This window comes from Nyctibius grandis, chromosome 7, assembly GCF_013368605.1.
Source record: "Nyctibius grandis isolate bNycGra1 chromosome 7, bNycGra1.pri, whole genome shotgun sequence".
NCBI lineage: Eukaryota > Metazoa > Chordata > Aves > Nyctibiiformes > Nyctibiidae > Nyctibius > Nyctibius grandis.
In genome coordinates, this window is record NC_090664.1 from 20,035,235 (window position 1) to 20,059,874 (window position 24,640).

Genomic DNA, 24,640 nt, shown 5'->3' on the forward strand with positions numbered 1-24,640 from the left:
TTTTTAATTTTTTCTCTGTACTGCACTATTCATCTGAGAGTTCCCTTATTTTGGATTTTTTGCACAGCACTGTTTTAATATTTCATTTTTAGTATTCCAGAGATTTTGCTTCTTTTATTCATGTCCTATATCTACTTCCAGTGATGCAATGTATTTATGGATTTGAACAGGTGATTCTAAGTAAACCATGTGTAGCCATCTGCTCAGTGGAGGGCAGGGTCTCTTCAGAGGTCCTCAGCTGCTACAGGAGAACTACATAAATTTTCATTAACTGATGTTCTTCTGTTCTTTTGTTCAGAACTGTAATGGCCATATTCAGTCCTCACAATCTGTGTGATGATAACAGGCATGTTATTTGTATCTCCGATTTAAGCTGTCATGAGAAATACATGTTTGTTTGACAAATCACCATCAGTGGTGATTGCTAGTGATTTGCAATATTCTTGCAGCTGAGCTTCTGACAGTTTGTTTGCCAGAGATGATTTGAGAAGTTTACTAAGATGGGGGTTTCTTTTATTTGAAAACCGATCTTATTCTGAACTGTGGCTCTCCTTTCTAATGATGTCAGGCTCCACAGCTGATGATTACCAAGCCTCCTGTTAACAAAGTTACCTGATTTCCTTTTCTTAGAGACTGCAAACCATCTCTAGTGCTGTAAGTCAAGTTTATGCCAAAGCCTTCTTCTCCCTAACCTAAGAATGTCAGAAAGGCATGTCTTTTAAGAACAGGAAGAATATCCTGTGTAATTGCCTGCTTGAACACTGGGGATTCTCCAGCTCTATGTACGGTTTAGCAAGTGGATTTTTGCTGGCATCTATACCTCAGTGCAGAATTCTCCCTGTCACTGGTATTCTTGGCTCAATGAAGAATTTTTAAATGGGAAATTCTCAGGCTAAACAGAAGAGAGTCTGTTCTGAATTTTCAGGCTCTAAAATACACAGCTCCCTGTGACTGCGAGATCCAGAAACGAAGGACCTGGATTTTCCTCGGTAAAATTTGATTTGGGGCAGAGGAATAAGCAAATAGGAAGGAAAACATGAGATGGCACTAAACCACATGGGACTTGTGTCCCATGTCTTTGCACTCCAGATCACTGATATAAGTTAGAGCTGCTTAGGATTGCTTTAAATCATCCTGTAACTATAGGATCCTAAAAGATCTTTAGGGTCAGAGGATAAGAGAGCTTGACATTCTGTCAGTTGTGATGACAATTCTACTCCAAACAAAGAAAACTAGGAAGCGGTTGTTCTAATTTAAGATTTATTTTTGTGAAAATGATACTATAATTTCAATACATTTTGGGATGAATTTGCCTTTTTTAATTGACTTCATGAATTATTATGTCAATAGATGCCATGAAATCCTGTTACAAGTTTGGTATTTGATTTAGGAAGTGAAAGTGAAAAAGGCAAAATTTTCAGAATTACAGACTTCTGCGTTTTTGAGATGCTGTAAAAGCTATTAAACTGAAAGTTACACTCTATACTATTAACCCTCATTAAAGAACAAGTTTACCTTTCATTGACATAAGCTTAAAAAATTGTGCTATTTTTCTAGCCAGTTATTTTAAAAAGAATATGTTAATTATTTCCAATTGTCTGAGTGAAACAACATACAAGGTTTTAGTAAAGAATTCCACTATAACCCATAGTAAGAATAGAGCACATTATTCAATATCTATGTAATCGCAGGTTCTTACAAGAGACCATTGAAACAGCTTGTATTTTATAATTCCAAGGCAGACAAACACTGTAACAGTGCTTTATGCTATAACATCATGTTAGCTCCAAATTTCCTGAAGTAGTAAAAACAAGACAAGAAAATTCCTTTTTTTTCAGGTTACAGGTAACTGGAAATACAGAGGCAGCTTTGATCCCCTGTTTATCTGAAGCTTTGTCCTTCTGAAAATGTGGAAGTCTCTCAGAAAGTTGAACTAAGCAGAATTTCTATCTATTGTTTTGGGGCATCTGGAACTAGTGGGGAATACAGTGCTTTCCCAGCTTAACATTTTGTTTTTCCATTGCACCCTGAAGCTACACAGTGCACTGCCAAGAGAAAACTAATTCAGCAGTATAAATTAAAAATAGGATTCTCGTGACACAAACTGCATAAATATGTTTTACTTGTATAATGATTTTGCAGCAGTGATATGTCTCTGTTATAAAATCTTCCTAAATCGTGAGACATTTCTTACAAGGCCAGTATGCAAAGGCAAGCAGAAATAAAATTATTTAAATTGTTATTAACAAATGAATCAGTAATTTTTTTAGGAGAAGGTGTTGCCAACCATTTCTTTGTAACATCCAATTACCCTTGTTTTATTCTTTCTTTAGAAAAAACATAAGTAGATATTTTCAACCACGACTTCAACAGTGTAAAAATCAGACTGCAATTTTTAAAAGTTTCACTGATTCATGTCATCCTTGTGCAAGAGTCATAACAACCTTCTCCGTAATGCTCCACTATTACAAATGCAGCTGAAAACAAGTACTTAAACTATGCTTTAAATAAGAATCTGAAGCAAGTATTAGCTTTTCTTTACTGTTTGACAGGAGGGCGGTGTCTTCAATAAAAGTCTCATCACTCTCAAAGCACCAAGGGCAACACCTACTGAGTTTTTCAAATTCAGACTTCTAGCCTTCCAGAGAGCATTAAGACAGAATAATTAGCTTTCAGGAATCCAAAACAGTATGAGTGCATGGCAAGAATCTATTCTCAGATAAGGCCCAGCAGTTACAGCAATTAATTACCACAATATAACTAGTAAAAAATGGTTACTAGAAAGACCAGCAGTCAAAAGGCATTGAAAAAGGTCTAAGAGCCAGACCATCTAACGAGATAAGAGATCTTACCAACCTGAGACTATACACCATCAGTTTAAGGCAGAAATTAATTAAAATTACTCTAAACTTGCTTCTTGCTTTATCAAAATGGACTTAAAATGAGTCACAAAGATATGGAGTCAGTGAAGAAAAGATGCAGTCCTAATGTATGCATTTATAAGCAGATAATCAGATGATCTGGAAATCTATGCTGCTAAGCAGCCCTCAGCCTTGTACGGAGGTCTGAACAGCAGCACATCCTTCTTCTCACATGCAGTCTTGCTCTCTGTTGTGCTTAAGAGCCTGCCTAAGCTGAAATGATTGCTGAACTAAGGGTCTTAGGGGCCTTCAAAATAACTTCTTCAAAAAACAAACAAAATAGGGCCTACCAGCCGTTTGAGCTTTTTCTCAGCTCCATTTATTTGAAGTATCCTTTAGGATAGCTATTATCACCTCTGAAATGGATCTACTCAGCAATTAGCCCTGGCTTGACAAATCACTTGGGTCTAATTTCGATTTTTTTCTCCCACAGAACAAAACGACAGGGGCAACTTCTGAGCACTTTCTCTTAGTTTGCCATTTCGTCGTATGGATACCCTACTTCTCTGTCCTAGTAAAGCTTGAATAAGAAAATGATCATTCATAACAAAGAACTTTAGAATACATTGGATCGGGTAAACTACTGATAAGAAGTTTGATAAAATTACTTTGTCTCCCAGATACTTGAGGAAAGAACAAGTACATGGGGAAGAGTACATGTTCTTTCTACAAACACCACTTATTATCAGCACATAATGTATTTTGTCTGTAATACACAGATGGTAACATGACAACAACAGTGAACTAGATAGAGATGAGAAGAGTTAAGTCTGGGGCATTCTTCACTGGGTTTGTTCATGCCTGTCTGTCATGAGCCTGGTCCCTTGCCCTGACACCAAAACCAGGGGCAGAAGGCCCTTAACAATGCTGGGAAGAGAACCCTCCTGTCTCTATGGAAGAAAAAAAAACAGAACAGGGAGACTGTTCCAACTCCTTAAATCATAGGGAAAAAATGAAGTGCTATAACTATCTTAACTTCTAGTGAAGCCATCAAAGCCGAATATCTAAAAAAACAAGGCCCTACGGAGTAGGGTATTTCATAAAAGGTACTGACCTGAATCCTTACCCTATGGGATACTAAATAACTCCTAACTTCCCAGTCTTCTCGACTGCTGCAAGAGTTAAGTGCTCTCCCTTGCTCAAAAGGTCTCAAAAATCCAGCGAATTTAGCAAACAATGAACGAAAAGAAACATGCAGCTAACTGAACAAGTTCACATATCAGAAAGCAATCATTACATTGTCTATTACTAGCAGGTGGTTAACCATGAATGTTTATTACTTGACAGCTACAAAACTACTTTGATTTCTTTGTAGGTGACCAGGGTTCTCTGTTAATAGCTATTAAAAGTTATTGATACCAACCCAATGTCCATCAGTTTTGTTTCACAACAAACAGACTAAATCACGCATCTGTTGACCTTGACAGATCAGCCACATGAAATTCTTGTATTTAATACTCATTCTGATTAATCTTGATTTCCTGACATAGAAATTTTGTTTGAATTATGCTGGTGATCGACACACAGGCAAACAAAAATGTAAAATCTACAGTCCCAATATTGTTAACAGTGCTGAGGATTCACGCTTACCAAAATCACTACAGGTTGAAACAGGTGCATGTGTCTGACTGTACAAATTAGTCTCCAAAACTGCAACTTATGAGGGAAGATGCTTATCTCACCATTTTACTCCCCTTCCCCATATGCTATTTATTGCTTTATATCTTGATCCACACAGTCACTTGCACATACCTGATTTTGTAGCATTATTCATGACAGCAACTTGTGTGGCATGAGTTTCCAGGATCATGGTCTTAAGCAGGAACAACTCCTTCACTGAGTCAACTCATAGTGAGCAAGTTCCTTTGATAACATCAGAAAGACAGTGGAGAAATTAGAATAATAGTAACCTGTGAAATAGCTATGCTTGAAACAGGTGACTCAAATGACAGATGCCCAATACCAAAACCCTCTGTATTTTTCGAAAGAATTACAGATTTTCATGAAACACCTAACAGCAACAGTTCCCCAAGCCTTTAGACTACAGGCTGACCACAGTCAACCCTGAAAACGTACTGTGGACTACCATGTGTCCATATCACCATTTTTTTTAAAGTGTAAAATCTACAATATTGTTATGGTTCTGTGGTTCAGCATCTCATGGCTATATAAACTCCATTTACAAACTAGCTCTATGTGTTGAAGTAAGAGAAGGCTGCTTCACATGGTATTTTTGTAGAATGCAGGGTTTGTGCTTCCTTTGTTTTCTTTGATATTAACTAAATGGAGTGGATCCATACACCAAGAAAAATACAATTGGATGAAGGCAAAACATCAGAAAAATATTTAAGTGAACGTGTAAGAAAATTATTAAAATAACCTGCAAGATAAAGCTTGTTTTCTCACCTTGAACAAGAGGTTCTCTGATATACAGGACACCAGGAACTACCTCCCAAGATTTTTCATGCTTGAGGCAAATGGGCAAATACTCGTCTTTCCATTCACTAACTCTTCTATCGCATTTTTAGGCTTTGCTATTCTTTGTCTCCCACAGCAATGCTAGGAACATCCCCACCTGCTATACATTTAATAAAACAGGCAAGGGCTCTGCTTGTTCTTATGCACATGCTTAATTTTACAGAGATGAGAACAGCCTAGGACTGCTACCCATCAGCAGGATCAGTGGACTCACTTATGTCTGTACAATAGAGAGCCTTATGCAGATTTTGAGGCTTTTTTTAGTCATACTTTTGCTAAAAATCATTAATAATATTGTAGAACCGTATAAATACGGAAAAAAGAGAGATGATTATAAAATAGAAGCAGAAAAAGTTAAAAAAAGAAAAGCCTTCCTGACAAGCAATCTCTTTTTTTTTTTTCCCCTTTTAATTTTAAATAAAGCTGTCTGCGAATTTGAGCCTAGGGAGACCTTCATTAAAATCAATTAATCAGTCAGCCTCTCTGCTGAATATCTTTCTGGAGACAAAAAGTCAAAGCAGGGTTTGGGAGCGAGGTGCTTGCCACTCCTGCTCACTTTCCCCTCAGGGCTGCAGCCTCATGCCCCTGCCCCGCCTGAGGGGCGCGTTGGCGGCCGCCGGGCGAAGGCGGGAAGGATCCGGCCCGCCGGCTGTAACCAGCTGCTCGGGGGGGCGGGGGGGGCCGGAGCCCACCTGGCGACAGGGACACCCCGCCGCCCCCGAGGCCTGGCCGGCCGCAGGGCGCGCAGGGGCCCTCGGCCTCCGGCTCGTCACCGAGCAGGTGAGGGCTGGGTCTGGCGGCCTCGGCTCCCCTCGGGGAGAAGGAGCGACCGCCCCTCGGTTTAAGCGACCTCAGCGAGGGCTGGTTGCTTTCCCCCCCCCCCCGCTGCGGAGGAGGTGACGGCCACGTTAGGAGCCAACTCCCGGCGGCCGGGAGAGCCCCCCGGGGCGGGCGCCACCTTCCCGGCCCCAGCACCTACCCCAGCAGCAGCTCCCCTCGCCCCGCCCGCCACTACAGCAGCCCCCAGCCCCGCCACCGCTTGCGGGAGGCTGAGGGGGAAAAGTTAGCGGCGGGGCGCGCCCTCCTCCCCTCCCCACCCCCCTCGGTGACGGACGGCAGCTTCCACCGCCCCCGCGGCGAGGAGGCGCGGGTGTCCCCCGGCGGCGGCGGGCGGCCCGGGTGCCCTGCTCCTCCCGCTGCCAGCGGCCGCCGCCGGGGCAGCACAGCTGTTACAGAGCGGCGCTGGTCCCTCCTCCCAGCTGCGGCTGCCTCATCTCCCCCCACCCAGCCCGTCCCTCCCCTCCGCCGCTCCCGACGCTGCTGCCGCCGCCACCTCCTCCTCCTCCCCACCCCCACCCTCTCTCTCTCGCTCCCCATCTCTCTCTCTCCGTCCCGTTCCCCCCTGCCTCTCCCCGCCCTGCCGCCGCCGGCCCTGGCAAAGCAGGCACCGCAGGGGGATCTCGATGTAACACCATGACAGGCATCGCCGCCGCCTCCTTCTTCTCTAACGCCTGCAGGTTCGGGGGCTGCGGGCTCCACTTCCCAACCCTGGCAGAGCTCATCGAGCACATCGAGGACAACCACATCGGTGAGTGCCCGGCGGGGCCGGGGCAGGGGCCGCGGCCGGGGCAGGGTAGGGGCAGGGCAGGGCGGGCGGCGGGGCGCCCTGCGGTGGCGGGCGCGGGGGGCGTGGGGGCCGCGTGTACGGCGGCGGCGCGGGGCGGGGGGGGCACAAGGTGCAGCGGGAGCCGGGGCGCGGCGGCGGCCACCGGTGGAGGGAGGTCGGCGGGTGAGGAGTGGCAGGACGGGTCCTGCGGGCGACGTGGAGGGCTCCTCGGGGAGGCGGCGTGCGGCGCGGCGGCGGCGGCATGGGTGGGTGCGGGGGAGGCGCGCAGCCCGCCGGCCCTGGCGAGGGGGAGTTAGTTTGCATTGGCAGGAGGGAGCGGAGAAGCCCAGAGGAGGCGGTGGAGGAGGGAGGACGACGGGCACAGCACGCCGCCTGCTGCTTCCGCCCCGGCTCTGGCTGTCAGGGCTCCGGGGAGGGAGGGAGGGAGCCGCCGCCGCGGCAGCCATTCCGCTTCCTCCTCCTCCTCCTCCTCCTCCTCCTCCTCCCCCTCCTCCCGCCGCCGCCACCGCTGCGTCCTGTCAGCGCTGTTGCTAGGTGTGGTGGGGAGGACGGGTCGCGCTTTGGCCGCACCGGCCGCCGCAGCGCGGGAGGCGCCTCTCGGCGGAGTAACGGCGTGAGGGAGGCCGGGGCCGGCGGCGCGGTGGGCGTGGAGGAAGGGCCCGGCAACGGTGCAGCCCCCGGGGCCAGGCAGGCGGGAGGCGAGGGCGGCCGCGCTGGGACCCGCTGCCGTTAGCCGCGGAGGCCAGGCCGCGGCGGGCGGGCCGGGCAGCGCCGCGCTGGATCATCACCTGTGGGCTCCCTCTGCGCCGCGTAGCGGCCTCTGCCCGGTCGGCCGCCGCCCCCCGCACCCCTCGGCCGCCCGTCCCGCCAGGGGCGCGGGGGCGGGGACGCCGCCGGGCCTGCGGGCGGCGGGGCGATGACTCGTCAGTGCCTTCCCGGCGAGGGCGCCTCATGGGCGGCGGGCGGGCGGGAGCGTGCGCAGGGGCCGCCGGGGCCGCCCCTCGGCAGCGCGGGCGGTGCCCAGGGGAGGAGGGGGCGGCGCGGCTCCCGGCCGGCCGCGGGCCCTAACTTTCCCTCTCCCCCCTCCGGCGGGATCGGCCTGCCCGCGCCCGGCCGGGCCTGAGGCGTGCCGGCGTAGAGGGTCCGCCGGCCGGCACCGCGCCGCCCGCCCCGGCTTCTAGCAAGGCGTCTCGTCCCTGCGCCGTCCGCAGGAAGCACGGCACTGCCGCAGGGCTGCCGCCGCCTCTCAGCTTCGCTCTTCGGCCTCGGCAGGTGTGCTGCCTTGGCTTCTGGGCTGCTTCCCCTCTGAAACTTCTCGACTTTCTGTTTTTGCTAATAAAATACAGCGCTTAAACTGTCAAAAACTGAGCTAATTCTTTGAAGCAGACCAAGTTTTAAAATCTGGGGAAAATACAGAACTTTTAAGTACCCACAGACAGGAGACTCCCGTGTTTCACTAGAACTGTAAGGAAACAACGTGCTGCTACAAAACGGTGAAGCTAGCGTGTATTTCAGTTTATTACTTTTTAATAAGCAGGCCTGAATACCTCAAAAAAATTACTGAAGCTTAAATTGCGAGTGTAACATTACATGAATGTAATGTTATAGGTCAGCGAGATGAAAGGTGTGGTTCTCATAATTATCACGATGCCTAGTATGAGGTAACAAAACCACATACCGCAGGACTGTGTAATTTATGACTCGGCATGGTGCAAGCATGCTGTTGTGATATTGTTGGGGTTTTTTTTTTGAATCTCAGATTCTTAGCTTTTCCAACACCGTGCATCGCGATACACCAGAAAAGCTTAGGGGAAACAGTTTCCCCAAATGAAAGTTTCCAGGTCACCTTGTGTGTCCCTCAACTGGGTTATCAGCCCCTGGGTGCCACAGCCCACAGGGTGTCAGAAAAGATACAGTCCAGCCCATGCGGTCTCTGCGTTGCTGTTTAATCCCTGATCAGCGGTTCTGTGACTTCTCTGCAGAGAGGAGAACTTTATGCTATAGCACTATAATTTCTTAATTGTATATTTAATTCTGTAGCCAGTATTCATTACTTTTTTCTTATGTCAAAGTTAAAGTATTACAGATTGTGTATACAGATATACAGCACACATACGTTTAATTGAGCCTGTCATTTGCCAAGACTTGCAGGACACAGCTGAAATTTTGCACATACGATGTCACACATGCAGCAGATTGAGTGCAAACTGGTGGAGAATGCTGTAAGGTTGCTTTTGCTTCATCTTTAAATGTTTCACCTCAGCATGACGGCAGCTTAAACTTGACCTGCTTGTGAATACAAGATGCAGGTATGTTATGTTGCTCACCCGTATCAAACACTTGAAAAATCAGTAGTGAGTTGCACCGGTGACACTGAGTATGGATCCCAGATCTCACGTGGAGGCTCAGCTCTACGATTTGGCACGTGTGAGGGGCTTCTGGCGCAGCCTGCAGGATGGGAATCTATGAAAACTCACCAGATAAGTGCTCAGCCAAAAGGTGATTAACCTTTCTGAAGTCAGCTGGGAAATAAAGGAGTAAGTGTCTGAATAGGAGCTTATATTGGAATTACTTTCTCAGTAAGGGATGCAGACAGCATCCAATTTTTGCTGTTGTACAGGTCTAGAAGTGTGCGCTGAAATTTGTTGCTTTAAAAATTGACTGTAGTTTTTGGCATATAGAGCAAAGAGTCACATGCCGTATAAAAATACATTGCTTTGGACATTCTGTGTGTGCTGCAGGAATAAAGAAAACTTGATTGAGTTATGTTCTGTTATTAGTTTAAACTGAAGTGGGCGATCTCTGGGCAGACAGTGTTACAGCACAGATAACAAACTTGATTCTGCAAACAGCTCTGCGTGGGGAGGCGTGTATGGCATGGGCTCTTGATGTCTGGCTGGTGCAATGCTGCTGCTCTGCCACATTTCACGGGTGCAATTAATAATCGTTCACATCGTCAGTGGAGTGCTAGTAAGAATTTGGTCATTTTTCAGAGCTATAATGTGTCTCTGAAAAAGTGGGAACAAATAAGAGATTTTTTTGGTCAACCTTGCAATAAAGCTCAGCTTTGGTGTAAGGAAACATTGTTGTGGCATTCTGGTGACAGAATATATTCGGGTTCTGTGGGATTCTGTAGTTGCTTTCCTTACTCGTAAGACTCATGAATAGTCATATGGTAATTAAATAATTCAGTATACAGAGGTTTTTTTTTTTTTCTCCTACATCTTAGTGGCAGCCCGATAAATTACCATTTACTTTAAAAAGTATCAGTACAGATAACCTGGGAGAGTTGTGCCCATTAGATGAAATAGTCAACTCAGAGGTGGTGCTACGTGCCCATCAGCATATCAGCTCCTTTCTGGGGTTTGCATTTATGTATTGAAGACTTCTGAAGAGTTAGGCTAGCTCAGGAGCACTGCTCTGGGGTCTTCCCTAAGGCCCTGATGGTGTCCTCTGCAATGAGACCATGTTCTGCAGGAGGAACTCTTAAGCCTGTAGCAATACTATCAAACAGACTGTATCCACATTTTCTGTGGCTCACAGCTGAAAATAGAGATTGATTTTAAACTGCTGATTAGTAAATGCTTCTTGGTGAGCTTTTTCTACCAGTACTTTGTCCAATCAACCTGAAATGCTGTTACCTTCTCTGCAAGTGTGCCGAGAAGGGGGGCTTTTAGCCTGCCTTGCTAGGTTGTCTCCTTGCCTCTTGGTTTTGTCTGCTCTGATCCTTTGCAGGTGGTTCGGTTGACTTTTCTGATGTCTCTAGTCTGGGAGCAGAAGGCCTAGTTTACAGCTGTTTGCCAGATTCACAGTGGAGAATGGAATGGACTTAATCCAGTCAGTTCCACAGAGTACTGTCAGGAGAGGAAAAAACCCACCCGACTCTGAACTCCTGAGTATTCATCTGTGGCAACATGGCAAATTTTATTGCATTTCTGCAGTCCTGGTAGTGTCTTCAGCTGTGATGTTAGGAATGGCACCTCTGGTTCCACAGAGCATTTCTGAAACTACATTTAAGTCTTAACTTGGTATAAGTAATGTTCTGGGGCATTTTCGGCTGTTCATAGAGGTCCAGAGGGTCACACACTTTGGTTTTTGGGTTTTTTTGGGGGGGAGATTCCCCCCCAATGATTTGATTGTTCCTCAATCTACCCATCGTTCAACTGCACCCTTTAGAGTGGGGGGGTCAAGTATCTCCTTAAAGCTAGTTGCTAATACAAAGTTTACTCTGATGCTGAAGAGCCAATATTTAAACTGAATCTCTTAATGATATTTTGACAACATCATTTTAATTTTTTTGATTCTTGTTTTGTATTTATAGTCAAAGAATATTTTTGCAGGTGCAGATGAGGTTGCTGCTTGTGTGAGCCACTGTGTGTTCAGTTAGTACGTGATGAGCACTGACACGCCATACATACCTGTGTAGCTGCATGGCTTTTTTGAGCAGTTCTGCTTCTTCTGAGACTCAATCGAGCATTGAGGAAATGGACGTGAATGAAATGAGTGTTTGAACATACAGGGGTGGGCCCAAAGAGGTGGAAGGGTGGATAAGAAGAGATACAAAAGATAAATCCCAAGACACTCTTACCTTAATGGGAGCCGAATTTAATTGTATTGTACTTGTACTGCAGTGGGAGCGGAGGTAGCTGCTTTCCTAAGTGATAGGATTAGCAGGAAAAATAAAACTTCTTCGATAAAAGAATAGTTGCAGAAGACAGACCAAAATCTTTTATATAAAATACTACCCATCTTGAAAGTTCAGGTCATATGGAGGGGGAAAGAGTCTTCTGAAATTCCATCTCTGTTGGTAAACTTTGGCAATCTGCTACTTCAGTGACTTAAATTCTTATTTACTATTGGGCAGTCAAGGGGCCCAATTCCACAGCAAGGCATTCGAGTCGTTTAATAATCCATTGGCTGAATGAATGCATGCAGCTTGCTTGATGTTGGCCCTTTCAGTATTTTCTCAGAAATGCTAATAAAAGTTGGGCTGCGTCCTCACTTCAGTAGTAAAAGGTGTTGAATTACAAGCTGGCTGTGAGCACATGCAAAAATGGTATTTGGTATTGCTGAAATGTTTGCTTCGCTCCCTTCTCCTGTGTTGCCCAAACTTCTGCCAGCATATTGGGTAAAGTGCAGTATGACATAGATAACAGCTTCTATATTGGAGCTCACAGTATGTCGTGTAAAACAAGCATAGAAAGATGCAACCCCTTTTATGTTGCTAGTGATGAGGATGAGGGACTACATACTTCAGCATTTATGGAAGGCCTAGAAACTTAAGTCTGTATGAAAGATTCGTTTGCTTAAAGCTGAGTTCTTCGGAAGGGTGTGAACATCATCTAAGTGGTTACTGTCATGTACCTCTTTTTTAGCATTTTGTTCCATGTATGAATTAATGTTTGGAGTTGAGGTGGGCTGTCTTGAAGAGGTGGTAGATCTTAACCCAAGGCTTTTTACACTGAGCGTGATGTGGCAAAAAGGTATATGGGATGCTTGCTCAGTGTCTGGAAATCGGAGGACGGACCTGTGCTTAGTTGCCATGCTGTGTCACGCACGTAGACCTGTGGCCTTGCAAAATAAATGAACAATTACATGTATTTACCTCAGCAGTAGTACTAATTATTGCTCATGGAAAGCAACTAGAAAAACCTAATTGTGGCTATGTTGATTTTAAGTTCATCCTCTGCCCAGTACTTCTACAGCTGCAATTTTTGTTATTTACAGAAAATGCATTTCACAGTGGTATGGAAAGATGTATGTTCCAAGGGTGTTGCTTATTTGCATTGCAAGTTGGTGTGGTGAGGAGAGCTCTTCTACTTCAGGAAGGCTTTTCTATCAGATAGAGTCTTTTTTGACTGACAGTTCTGATCAGCACTTTTTCCCCCTACTCATAATCTTGAGCAGAGCAGGGGTTTGGATTATTTTCCAGTTAGAAGTCTAATTCCCTTTGCTCTTTGGATTTGAATTTAAATAGTGATAAAATTTAAGTGCAACATTTGTAACAAATTCTAGGTTATATTAATCATATGGAGGTAAATGGAATTGCCATTAAAGTTTAACTAAATCATTATTTTTGATACTTGTGTGATGTGAAATATGTTCTTGTTCTGAAGTTGCCAAGTATGTTGAGGCTAAAGTATAAAGTGTTTTAATGGTGTAAAGTTTGAATGGTGTATTTCCCAGGAAGAAAGGGCTGAAAACAAACATCTGTGAACGTGCTGCAAATTGATTTTTCCTTTTTAAGACTGAAGGCCTCACATAAAGCCAATGGGGATCTTAACTTTTTCCTGTGTTGGCTTGAGTGATTTGGGTGAGGCCTGTTGAAGGGCTACCGTCGGCAGGGATTGCTCCTCTTGTACGCTAACAGATCTACGCAAATGCAAGTCAGAAAACGAAAAACTGAAGGAACATCAGGTAACTTGTAGCAGTTGCGTTGGATGTCACTTGTGTAGGGCATACTTGCCTTTGGGGGGGAAATTTATAGTGATTACCATGTCTACTCTTCAGGGCGTGAGAGGATGTTTTCGTAGCTAACCTGCAATCCTTACAAGAAATGTAAAATAATCAGGTGACTGCCAGTCAGATGATCTTTTTTTCACTTTATCATTTCTTGGGGAATGTGAAAAGACCAGGAGTTGTATAATAAAAAATAATTTGAGGAAGAGGTGATGCTAGAAGATGAAGGAATGTATCTGTTCAGTCTGGAACCAATCTTACCTACCATTCCTTCCTCCTATATAATATGATACAAATACAACCAAGTGATCAGAAATATTTTGTGTCAAGCTGCAAAACACTTTAATGCATAAGAAATAAGCACTGGAGGCCAGCTGCTTCCAGCGCACTCTTTATGTTGCTCCTGAATGTGCTTTTTTTTCTTTATTTATAATTCTTTTTCTTGAATAAGCTGTATTTCACTGAGAATTAATTTTATTTGTCTCTTGTAAGCACCAGTAATTCAAAATTTAGATTATAAACATCTAAGTAGCAGCTATATACACTTTGAGAAAGGCAGAGACAAAGATTTTAATGTTAATTTGAAATGGCAGCAATTAGAGAATTGATTTGATAAATCATCTGCTTTTTATGAAAGAAAGTACTTGGTTTTAAGGGAATGTCTCTATGAATAATTTCACAATTAAAATTAAACAACTTATTCCTGTTACTCAGTGTCTAATTCTATCCTGAGACTTTTACAAACACTTTAAGGGAGCAGGACCACATATGGTTTATTAAACTTATCTTTAGTTACAAGAGGCTGGAGCAATATTCTGGTCTGTAGAGTAGGAGAAATATTCTGGTTTATCGTTTAATGATTTTCTTTTATTTTAATTTTTGCGTTTTTCACCCTGAATTCTTAGGAGGCTCCTTCTTAACTTTGTGCTATGATAAACAAAGGGAATGGATTTCTTCAGCAAAGATGCTGATGACACCGCGGTGCTGTTTGTCTCTCTGATGAGTGCCCAGGATGGAGTACATTAGTGCTGTGCAGTTTAACTTAAGATACTATAATTCATTAAAGAATGAATTGACTTAAATACAGGTGTTAGTTATATCTTTTTAACATTCTGTCTTGTGTTACAAAGGGTGGAGTAGAAACAGGAGAAGAAATTTATCAGTTTAATGGAAAAAATTGAGTGGGATTTTAAAGCCAAGCTGGTCAGTTCGCTATGGCCAAAAAGATTAGAATTTAATTGTGGATGAATTTTGAAACATTGCTTCTGATTTTGAGAAAGATTTCACTTTGTGCTAACAGAGGCCATCTTATTTTTAAAGAGTTTTTTGTGAAAAGCTTTCATTTTGAAATGTTGGCATTGCTGAAACTGCTCCAACAAAATATTTTTTTAATTTAGGAAATATTTGGACACTTCTGAGCTTTTCTCCCCACCCCCAGCACCCTTCCCCCGCCCAACTACTTTGTCAAACTTGAGTAAGCTGCAAATGTTTCTGTTCCTTCTGGAAATACATTTTTTTTCCCCCAACATATTTTGACAGATAGTAAATATTAATTGAATAAAAATAGAACTGCTGAATATCCGAGTACACCGTGGAAAGGAGAAATAGGTGTAAAGTATCACTTATTTCTTCAGCAGTGTGTAATATAGTCACCATCTTACTTTCTGGGAGTTATCATGATAGAAACAAGTGGAGCTGTAACCCAGAAACTGGGAGGTGCGACATTTAAGATGTGAGAGATCCAATTTCACTGCTGTATGAGATTAGCATGCGTACATGAATGTGAACTCAGCCCTTATGTGGTAGATGACAGTGGCATTCGGTAAAGGAAACAACACTATGTCATTATATCAGTCATTTATTTTGATGCCATCTGCTGTGTATCTCCATCAGAGGGTGGGTTTGTGTGTATTAGTGCTACGGAAGTGACCTCAAAATGCATTTAAAGGCTTCCTGTAGACTTCAGATGCTTGCCTGCTTGCAGGTGACAGCTGCATACCAAATTACTGAGGTCTACCCTTGTTTCCTTTGTCTTCAGATCAAAGGACTGACATTGATACAAGTAAATTTGGTGACAAACTTGTAGGGAAACCCTGGAAGTGTACATGTTTCTCTAGCAATCTGTTGGAGAAGTGTTGCAGCTTCTCTAACTTACTGTTGAGGAATGCCTTGCGTTGGTGGTTGCACTGGATTAACTGGGTGATGTGAAAGTTGTTAAGGTCCCAGTTTTGATGCAGAAAATAACAATGAGCCACTCATATACCTGTGCATATTTCAGTTTGGGGTCAGGAGCTTTTCTTCCTGTTTTTCCCATTAAGCTGTTGGCACGCCTGCAGAGCCTTCCTGCTGAGGCTTCAGGTCTTCATTATCTGAACTTTTTTTTTTTTGCATGGAATAGAGGGAGGGATAAGATAAGTGGAACTCTAAGGAAAACCCCAAATAACTGCTTTTCCCCATAAATTTGTTTGGGCCATATTGCAAGAGCTACCTGACTCACTTAATGAATATGCTAATGTGAACAAGATGGATTTGTGGAAGGGGAGCGAAAAATCTCCGCAGCAGTGACAGCACAGAAAGGGGAAGAGGCTCGGGAGTATGCTGCTTTGTGCGCTCAGGCTGGGGGTTATTTGTCCAGATGCAGAGTACCATGAATGTGGCAGAGTGGACCAGGCAGTTGACAGCTTCATTGACAGTAATAAATTAAATAAAAATTACTTATTACTGCTATGATACTTGGAGGAAGAAGAACGCTTATAAGGCATTTAAAATAAAATCCTGTGGTTGTACAGGCTTCCAGAGAGGAACTAGGATGGTCTGGGGTCTTCTAGTGTAGTTATAAGTGCTCTGTGCTCCTGGGAAAACACAGGGCAAGGTAGTGGTGTAGTCGTGGAGGGAGGAAAGATGTTACGTAGGTTGTTTTTTTTTTTCCTGTGTGCACTTCCATTTCACAGGGCTACGCTAGGGAGTCTTCCTTGTCCCAGGCTCAGTGTAAGCACTTGTTATACTTTAGAGGGACTTTCTAGCTGTGCTGTAGGACTCTTTCCACACAGTCCTAGCATTGGTAATAATTGCATTTTCCTTACACCTCAGAAAATCTTGTAAATTGACTAAATACTCCTGAACTATGTAAATGCTCTTATAGATGGGAAATGCCGACACTGTAGCTCTATCAGTCCTCGTGCTTTATCTTCAGCAGCCGCGCTTAACAGTGGTTCCAGGTTCTGGTCTCTGTCCTAGGGCAGCTGTCCAGAGAGTTAGCTACTTGTACCTAACATTGGTCTCGTTTCAGCTCTCCAGAATAACCCCCTTCTTGCTGGCAAGTTTTTTGTGAGATTGTGAAGAGCCTGTCTTCAGAACAGAGCAAATACCTCGTCTTTGCTGACAGTTACCTTGGGGCAATTACCAGGGCTCTCTTTAGACCAGATTCAGCAGGGAGATAAAGTCTGAGTTGGACACCATGATCTGGAACATAGTTATGTGCCAAAGAGTTTGTGGCTTGCTCAACCTGCTTCCAGAGCCAGGGTAAATATTGAGAGCTTGTTCAGGTATGCGACAATAATTGGATGCCCAGGATGGGGAAAAGGTATTTGTTGCTGTTACCTCCTGTGGATATTTTTGGTTGTGTTCTTCTATTTTAACACTAAGTGGTTGGATTTTAATCTATTAAAAAAAGAATTACTTTTGAACAATCCTTACCTGATGAATTTTAGCTCTGGGCCAATTTTCATATCGCTGAGTTTGAAATCATTAAAAGAGATGGGTGAGAAATTCTGTATCTGCTCTTGCTGTGTACATGTGACCTTAAATGCATTTCAAATATTGAAACAGATAAAAATGAACATTATTTTATAAGCTTAATAAATGTTCCGGAGATATACTGGGTTAATTGATAGCTGCCATTTTTTTTTCTCAATATTGACCTGACTTTTTCCTTCCTTTCTTTTTTAAATAAAAAGTGCAGTTCTTGTAGCAGTTTCACCCTAATTCTACGTTATTCCACTGACCTCTGAAATGTGGTGGGTGTACAGCTAGTGACCCTTTCTCTTCCTGCAAACAGCAGTGTGCCAGCCACGGGATCACTTACTAGCACCAAGTATTCTGGAAGTGAAGGAATGCCTCTTCCCTGACCCTGCCTCCATGGAAGCCATAGCATTTGCATTTGGAAGCCAAATCCTCTTGCTCCCCTTGCCAAACCCCAACCCCTTAATGTTGGAAAGGAGTGGAGTTTTGCCTGCAATGGTGTAAATGCCTGCTAAAGATACTTGGTACTTTATGAATTCAAGATTGAGCCCAAACACATAATTTTGCCACTGCTTGTTCTGTAGTAGCAGGTGTACATAAATATTGAAGGTGTGTTAGTATTTGTTTATAATCTCTAGTGCTGGTGTGTGGCTAGCACCATGCCGTGGAATTGACTATACGGTTTTCTAGAAAATATTGTTAACTTACGTGGTGTGATAATTTAAATTTATTATGCAGTCATTGTATTCTATTAGACTTGTTATATCAATAATTAGGGACAATAATTCACGCTGATCTTTCTGCATGTGTAATTTTAAAATATTAATTGTAATTGAAGACCAAGTAAATGTTTCTTTCGGAAGCGTGCAGAAATGCAGATGATTAGGATAAAAAGTGAGAACTGAAGAGAGGTGGTTAGGAAAGAGCCCACATATTTAGTTTGCTTTTGGCAAATTGACACCAAATGGTAAACTGCAGAGGTAACAGGAAAAAAAACTTCCAATACCTGTATTTTGGGAAGACATCCTCTAGTCATCCTTTCACTACTGAAAAAAACAACATAAAAACTTTGGGGTGGAATTTAAAAAAACCCTTTTTTTCTTGTCTGTGTTGACCTGTGGAACAAAGACGGACCTTTACATACTTTCTTCTGTTCTCTCCTAGCTTTACTTCCTAAATCAGGAAAATTCAACTGCCCACATCACCTGCCAGCTTTCTTCTTATCTGCCAAGCCCTGACTGGTGGTGGAAGGAAAGGGATTATAAATTTCATACCTACCTGTTACTGTCTGTGGAGGAAACTGCTCTGGCAGTGGTTAGCTTTTGATAAAGTTATGTTTAGCAGAGCCTCCTGCTACACGTACACACAGACCACAGGTTTTGGTTCTGGGTGCCCTGAAGTGGTTTGCCCTTTGCATGGTATGTATCCACCTAGAAAGGCATTCTGTGGTATGGTTGGTGGGTACCTGGTTTAGAGTTTTTAGGGAAATCAGAAATTGCCTGCTCTTCTGTTACTGCTTTAAAAAAAAATCTCCAGCTGGAGTCTGTGCTCACCTACTGCTGGCCCTTCTGACTGTTCATTTTGTTCTCTTCTCCTCTTGCTCCACAGATGAGTGGTTTATTGAGCCTTTCTATCACGGTTACTGCTGCTGTTCCTCTGTCCTGGAACCACTGAACCACTTAATCCTGTATATTCTCAAAGCCTTCTTTTCTTGTGAATACTGATTGTTCCAATTTATTTATTTTTCATACTCTGTAGGGCAGGTGTGGCTTAGGAACAGGACAGTTACACAGGCATAATAGTATGATATACTGTACTTGTATTGTTTAGGCCTCTGTGTTAATACTTTAACCCTATAAACAGAAGGTGCCTTTCTCATCTTCACCACGTGTCTGATGTTTGTCTTTCAAACTGAAGAACTAATGCCTGGTTTCAGGTTCGAGGAGACTCCGATCTGCACATATTGACTCTATTCTTTACTAATGACTAATATCTTTTTCCTAATTTTCACTGTCTTCCTTCTAGAGAAAACAAAGCGGCAGAGTATAGCAAGGAGTAAAGATGAAGAAATCTGAAATTGAAGCAAGGAAGGAAAGGAGTTTGTGAAAGATGAAGGACTGCTTTTTTTAGTGAGCTTTTTAACAGAAGGTCTTGGTTGGGGTTTTTGAATCTTGGAAGCTGGGTAGAGTTACCTGCCTGAATAGAAACCATGTTATGTTCTTGCTAGTCAGAGACATCTTTAAGTCAGGAGCGAGTGTACAGGCCACCCACTTTCTCCTGACTCACTTTGGGGTTGGATGCTCAGGGTTGTTCATGCAGTCTGCTTGAGTGAGACTCAGAGCTCTTAATAGATGCCAAAAGTATCCTCAGTACACTGCCCTCAAAGTTCTTGTCTAATTTATCTTGAAAAAAACCCTCTTGTCCATATTACTAAACACCTCCTCATATTGGATCATTTTTATAGGTTATTGTAGCTGTTTTTTTCAAGCTGTCTGAATTCCTCGCAGTATTTTGAATTTCCCTCTTCTGCAGGTGACCTGTAGTAGTGCTATTTTTTTTTTCCAATTCATTTTATGTAGCTCACACTCCTTAAGAGCAACATTAATTAATGATCTGGATGTAGATTACTCCCCTCCATATTTTCACTTTGAAGCAGAACTTTCCATATCTGAGACTTGAAATTTTTCGCTTGGCTTTGCTGCTCAGGATGCTGAGGACCGAATGCTCAATCCAAAAGGCAGAGTTCAAAGCACTGGTTCTCAACTGCTGATTGTGTATGCTGAAGCACTCTGGTGAAGAAATAAGCAATCTTCTTCTCAGATATGACATATCCTCTTCCTGTTCTTCCAAAAATACAGTAGACTTTCTCTTAAGGTCAGTTTTAAAGCCATCCTGTTTGGAGTCCTTGGATTCATTAAACGTAGAGCTGGTGGCCCATCCCTCCTAAACAAACATTGTTTTGTTGCTGTTGTAACACAACTGCTTTTTTCCTTTCTTTTTTTCTTCCCCTTTCCCCTCCTAGTGGTTCCACAGCAGAACAGATCTCTTTTCAAGGTCATAAAGGCCTTCCCTTCTGGGTACCCTTTGGTTGCTTTCTATCTTGTCATGGGTAGGTGGCTTAGTAGAACAGACTTCTTAATAATAGCTTATATGGCAGGCAGTCTGCAGTTAATTGTGAGACTGGTTTTGTGGACCTCCTCTTCCGACTTGTGCACTGATTTACTCACCATGAGCCCATTGCAGCTTCCCACCGTTGAACCTCTAGAGTTAAGCAATCACACATCTTGCATGATGGTAGTTTTTAGAATCCAGTAGGCAGGGCTAATGACAAGCACTCAAGAAAGCAAGGTTGTTGGTTTGTTTTGGGTTTTTTTCTGACTTTTTACTAAGAGCAGAACAGAAGCATGAAGACATTCGGGTAGATACAAATCTGTTTTGGATTCCTTTCCAGGACAGACTTCTATCTCACAAGCATCTGAGACAGCAAATTGGCTGTCCCTCATTTTAAAACAGTGCATCAAGTTGAACTGCTCAGTGTTGTATATTTTGAGCCCCAAAGCGTCTTACAGCATGGCAAAGGAGATCTGCTTTCGCTGTTGGTATCCTTGCTGTGCAGTGGAGTATCATGTGTTGTTGATTGTTAGGTAGATGAAGCTGGAGTCTCACAGTCCTCCTGTCTCCTTGCTCTCTGCTAGTTAATGCTATGGTGCCATGGCTGTGCAGTAGGATGTGGAAAAGGATTCCTACAAACAAAACAGCTAGTGAGTAATCTTGTCCTAAGCAGTATGAGTTTACCTGAGCAGAACAACATACCGCCACTTCTAGTTGAGCTTATATCCATGTGCGTTTGACAAAACAGGAGCTTGTCTGTATGGTGTCTCACAGAATGTCATGTGCTGGCTGATGCTGAGACGTGCACTGTTTGGTGCCTACGGTCGCACAGGTGATTGCTGGGCTGTGCATCCCAGAGAAAAGCACAACTGTGGTATTGGTCTGTTTGTAACACTTTGAATGTCATATATCCATAGATACCCTCTGAGTTTTCTTTACTCTGAGAGGGGAGAACTAGTGATTTAGAATCATAGAATGGTTTGGGTTGGAAGGGACCTTAAAGATCATCTAGTTCCAACCCCCCTGCCACAGGCAGGGACACCTTTCCTCTAGACCAGGTTGCTCAAAGCCCCATCCAACCTGGCCTTGAACACTGCCAGGGAGGGGGCAGTCACAACTTCTCTGGGCAACCTGTTCCAGTGTCTCACCACCCTCACAGTAAAGAATTTCTTCCTAATATCTAATCTAAATCTACCCTCTTTCAGTTTAAAACCATTCCCCCTCGTCCTGTCACTACATGTCCTTGTTAAAAAGCCCCTCTCCTGCTTTCCTGTAGGTCCCCTTCAGATACTGGAAGGCTGCTATAAGGTCTCCCCAGAGCCTTCTCTTCTCCAGGCTGAAGAGCCCCAACTCCCTCAGCCTCTCTTCATAGGAGAGGTGCTCCAGCCCCCTGATCATCTTCGTCGCCCTCCTCTGGACTCCCTCCAACAGCTCCATGTCCTTCTTATGTTGGGGGCCCCAGAGCTGAACGCAGTACTCCAGGTGGGGTCTCACAAGAGCTGAGTAAAGGGGCAGTATCACCTCCCTCGACCTGCTGGCTATGCTTCTTTTGATGCAGCCCAGGGTACGGTTGGCCTTCTGGGCTGCAAGCACGCACTGCTGGCTCATGTTACGCTTCCCATCAACCATCACCCCCAAGTCCTTCTCCTCGGGGCTGCTCTCAATCCATTCTTCCCCCAGCCTGTATTTGTGCTTGGGATTGCCCTGACCCACATGCAGGACCTTGCGCTTGGCCTTGTTGAACTTCATGCGGTTTGCACAGGCCCAGCTCTCAAGCCTGTCAAGGTCCCTCTGGATGGCACTCCTTCCCTCCAGCGTGTCGACCACACCACACAGCTTGGTGTCGTCAGCAAACTTGCTGAGGGCGCACTCAATCCCACTGTCCGTGTCGCCGACAAAGATGTTAAACAGGACTGGTCCCAATACCGACCCGAGGAACGCCACTCATCACTGGTGTCCACTTGGACATTGAGCCGTTGACCGTAACTCTTTGAGTGCAACCATCCAACCAGATTTGGGGGATGACAACACGTATCCTAGTCTTCGCATAATCAGCATAAGATACTTTTCTAGAGGAGCTGATATTTAGGAAGTGCTGAGCTCTTCACCCTCTGAAAACTGATGTTTTTTTGCCGTGTCTCCTTTTGGTACTGAGTGCTTTCTAAAATTGATGTATATGGTTTAGTTAAACAAAACTGATCGATTGTTATGTGGAAAACCTGTAGTACTTAGACTGACTAAACCAAGCTTCACAGCTTCTCTTACCTGATGGCCTGGGGGAAGAGAAGACTTGGTGGCAAGAGGTATGTCTGTGTAGAGGCAGCTCCATCCTCTCTTCTTGGATGCTGTTTCTGGAGGTGGTGCAGGGGAGAGCACAGAGCTGTTTCTGTGCTGTAGCACAGATTTGAGAACATTGCATTTCTAGTGATTTGATGGACTTGTTAATATAGTAGGAACTTGTTTAGCTGTAATTTTGTTTCTGTTGCTTACGATGTGTTGTAATATGAAAGACATCCAGTAACAGTGACGTGACCTTACGAGAATGGCTTGAATAACACATTGGCTGTCTTGGGGAGATGCAGACTTTAGCAGATCTTGGTTGGAGGAGAACAGAGAAAAGCCTGTATGTTTGCCTGCCACAAGAATGTGCTAATAATGAGATATGTTGCTAAGTGCATGTTCGTCAGTTGTGTTCAAGTGCTCAGATAACCGCAGTGATAGTCACAGTTTAAGGAATTAGATAAACAGCATAGTGGCTTGCAGTATTTTAATGTTTGTTTGGGGCTTGAATTTGCGGATCGATTGTGGGCATTTCCTGAGAAGGAACAAGTTCCTACACGTTTTGTGATGTGCGGGTCTCACGCTGAGCGAGTGCATGTATGTGGTTGGCTGATTTTTATCAGTTCCAGTTTTGAGGGAGCAGCTTACACAGAGGTCTTCTGATGAGGAGTAAAGATTTACAGATAAATACAGTCTTTTCCTGCTGATGTACACTTGTGGTGTCAGCTTAATGGTACTATTCTGAACTGGATAAAGGAAAATGAAAACAGTGCTCCTTGTTTCCTGAGCATGGGTTACGAGCACTGCACTGTACTCTGTAGCTAGCTGGGAGTACAAGGGGTCGTTGGGGATTAAGTTTTCCTTTTTGGTATATATCCAGTGTTCCCAAAGAACTGAACGTGCCAAAGATGACTTCTAAAAATCACCAATGCCTTACCACTGGATAGGGATTTCTGTGTTGTTTCCGACTTCCATTGTTTCTCCTGTGCACTCTGCTTTCAAGTTAGTTGATCTGGATCGAGGATTTGGAGTCCTGTATTTTTCTTTGTCATTTCCCACTGCTTTAGCTGACTATAGGTGAAAGTATTGCCTCTAAGAGATAGCCGACACTTTGCAGTCTATATATGGACCACAGAGGAAACGAGTCTGTTTATTAAATACAGTGTAGAAGTGGAATTTGCATGTTTTTGTCTTTATGTAACTGTGAACCAGCATTACTGGTGCAGATTCTGTCTGGTGGGATGAGAAAAATAAGGCGGCCTTTTGCAAAGCAGATTGGAATAAGATCCAAACTACTTTTTTCTACACAGTGCTAATAGGTCTGGGGTTTTATAAGATTTGTGCTACTTGTTTTGCCATCTGATCTCCTCTTTCATGGCTCTTTCATTTGGTGTAATAGATCTCAAACTTTTGCTTAAGCAGTAATGTTGTAAAAGAGAAACAAATAAAATGCCAACTCTGTGTGGTGGTGTTGGGTATTGTGTTTGGGAGAGTGGAGGGGTTTTTTTTGGGGGGTGCTTGGTTTTTTGAAAGCTCTGCCACCTTCCCCTTTTTTGCAAAATATTTCAACCGATCTTAAAACTGGTGAAAATCCTAATTCTCAGCTTTCCTGCATCTAGCCATGTCACTGTGGAAGTGAAAACTTTGTTCCAGATCTTGGTCTTATTCATGAGCGTTCACCTTGATTTAGGTGGGAGGAGGAACGGAATACTTCATTATGCAAGAAAACGTTTGAGCTCCTCAGTAATAAAGTAAACATACCTTGCATTTAAGCAGGAAAAGTGTTGGTGGATAACAATGGTAGAATTATAGTTCAATTGATTGACTGTAATAATAAACATTAACGTTTGGCAATGCATCTTTGCTATTTAGAAGTGACTGCAAAAATTACGTGGCTCAGCAAACCACGGAGAAGGAGAACCACCCCCGGGGAGGTGGAACCAGTCCTGGGCTGGCAGCAGGGCTGTGTCTTTCCCTCCTTAGAGGAACTGTTGTGAGATGCTAGGGAGGTGTGTGGGCAGGA

The 24,640-nt window shown here is 43.9% G+C and overlaps 1 protein-coding gene across 1 annotated transcript in view; it reads left to right on the forward strand.

The window, feature by feature from the left end:
• The first annotated feature begins 6,564 nt into the window (after nt 1-6,564).
• The window catches only part of JAZF1 (JAZF zinc finger 1), a 209,431-nt gene continuing 191,355 nt past the window's right edge, over nt 6,565-24,640 (forward strand). Inside the window, exon 1 of the mRNA XM_068405177.1 lies at nt 6,565-6,987. Coding sequence (XP_068261278.1) covers nt 6,873-6,987 — 115 coding nt within the window. The 5' untranslated portion in view covers nt 6,565-6,872. The remainder of the gene's footprint in view (nt 6,988-24,640) is intronic.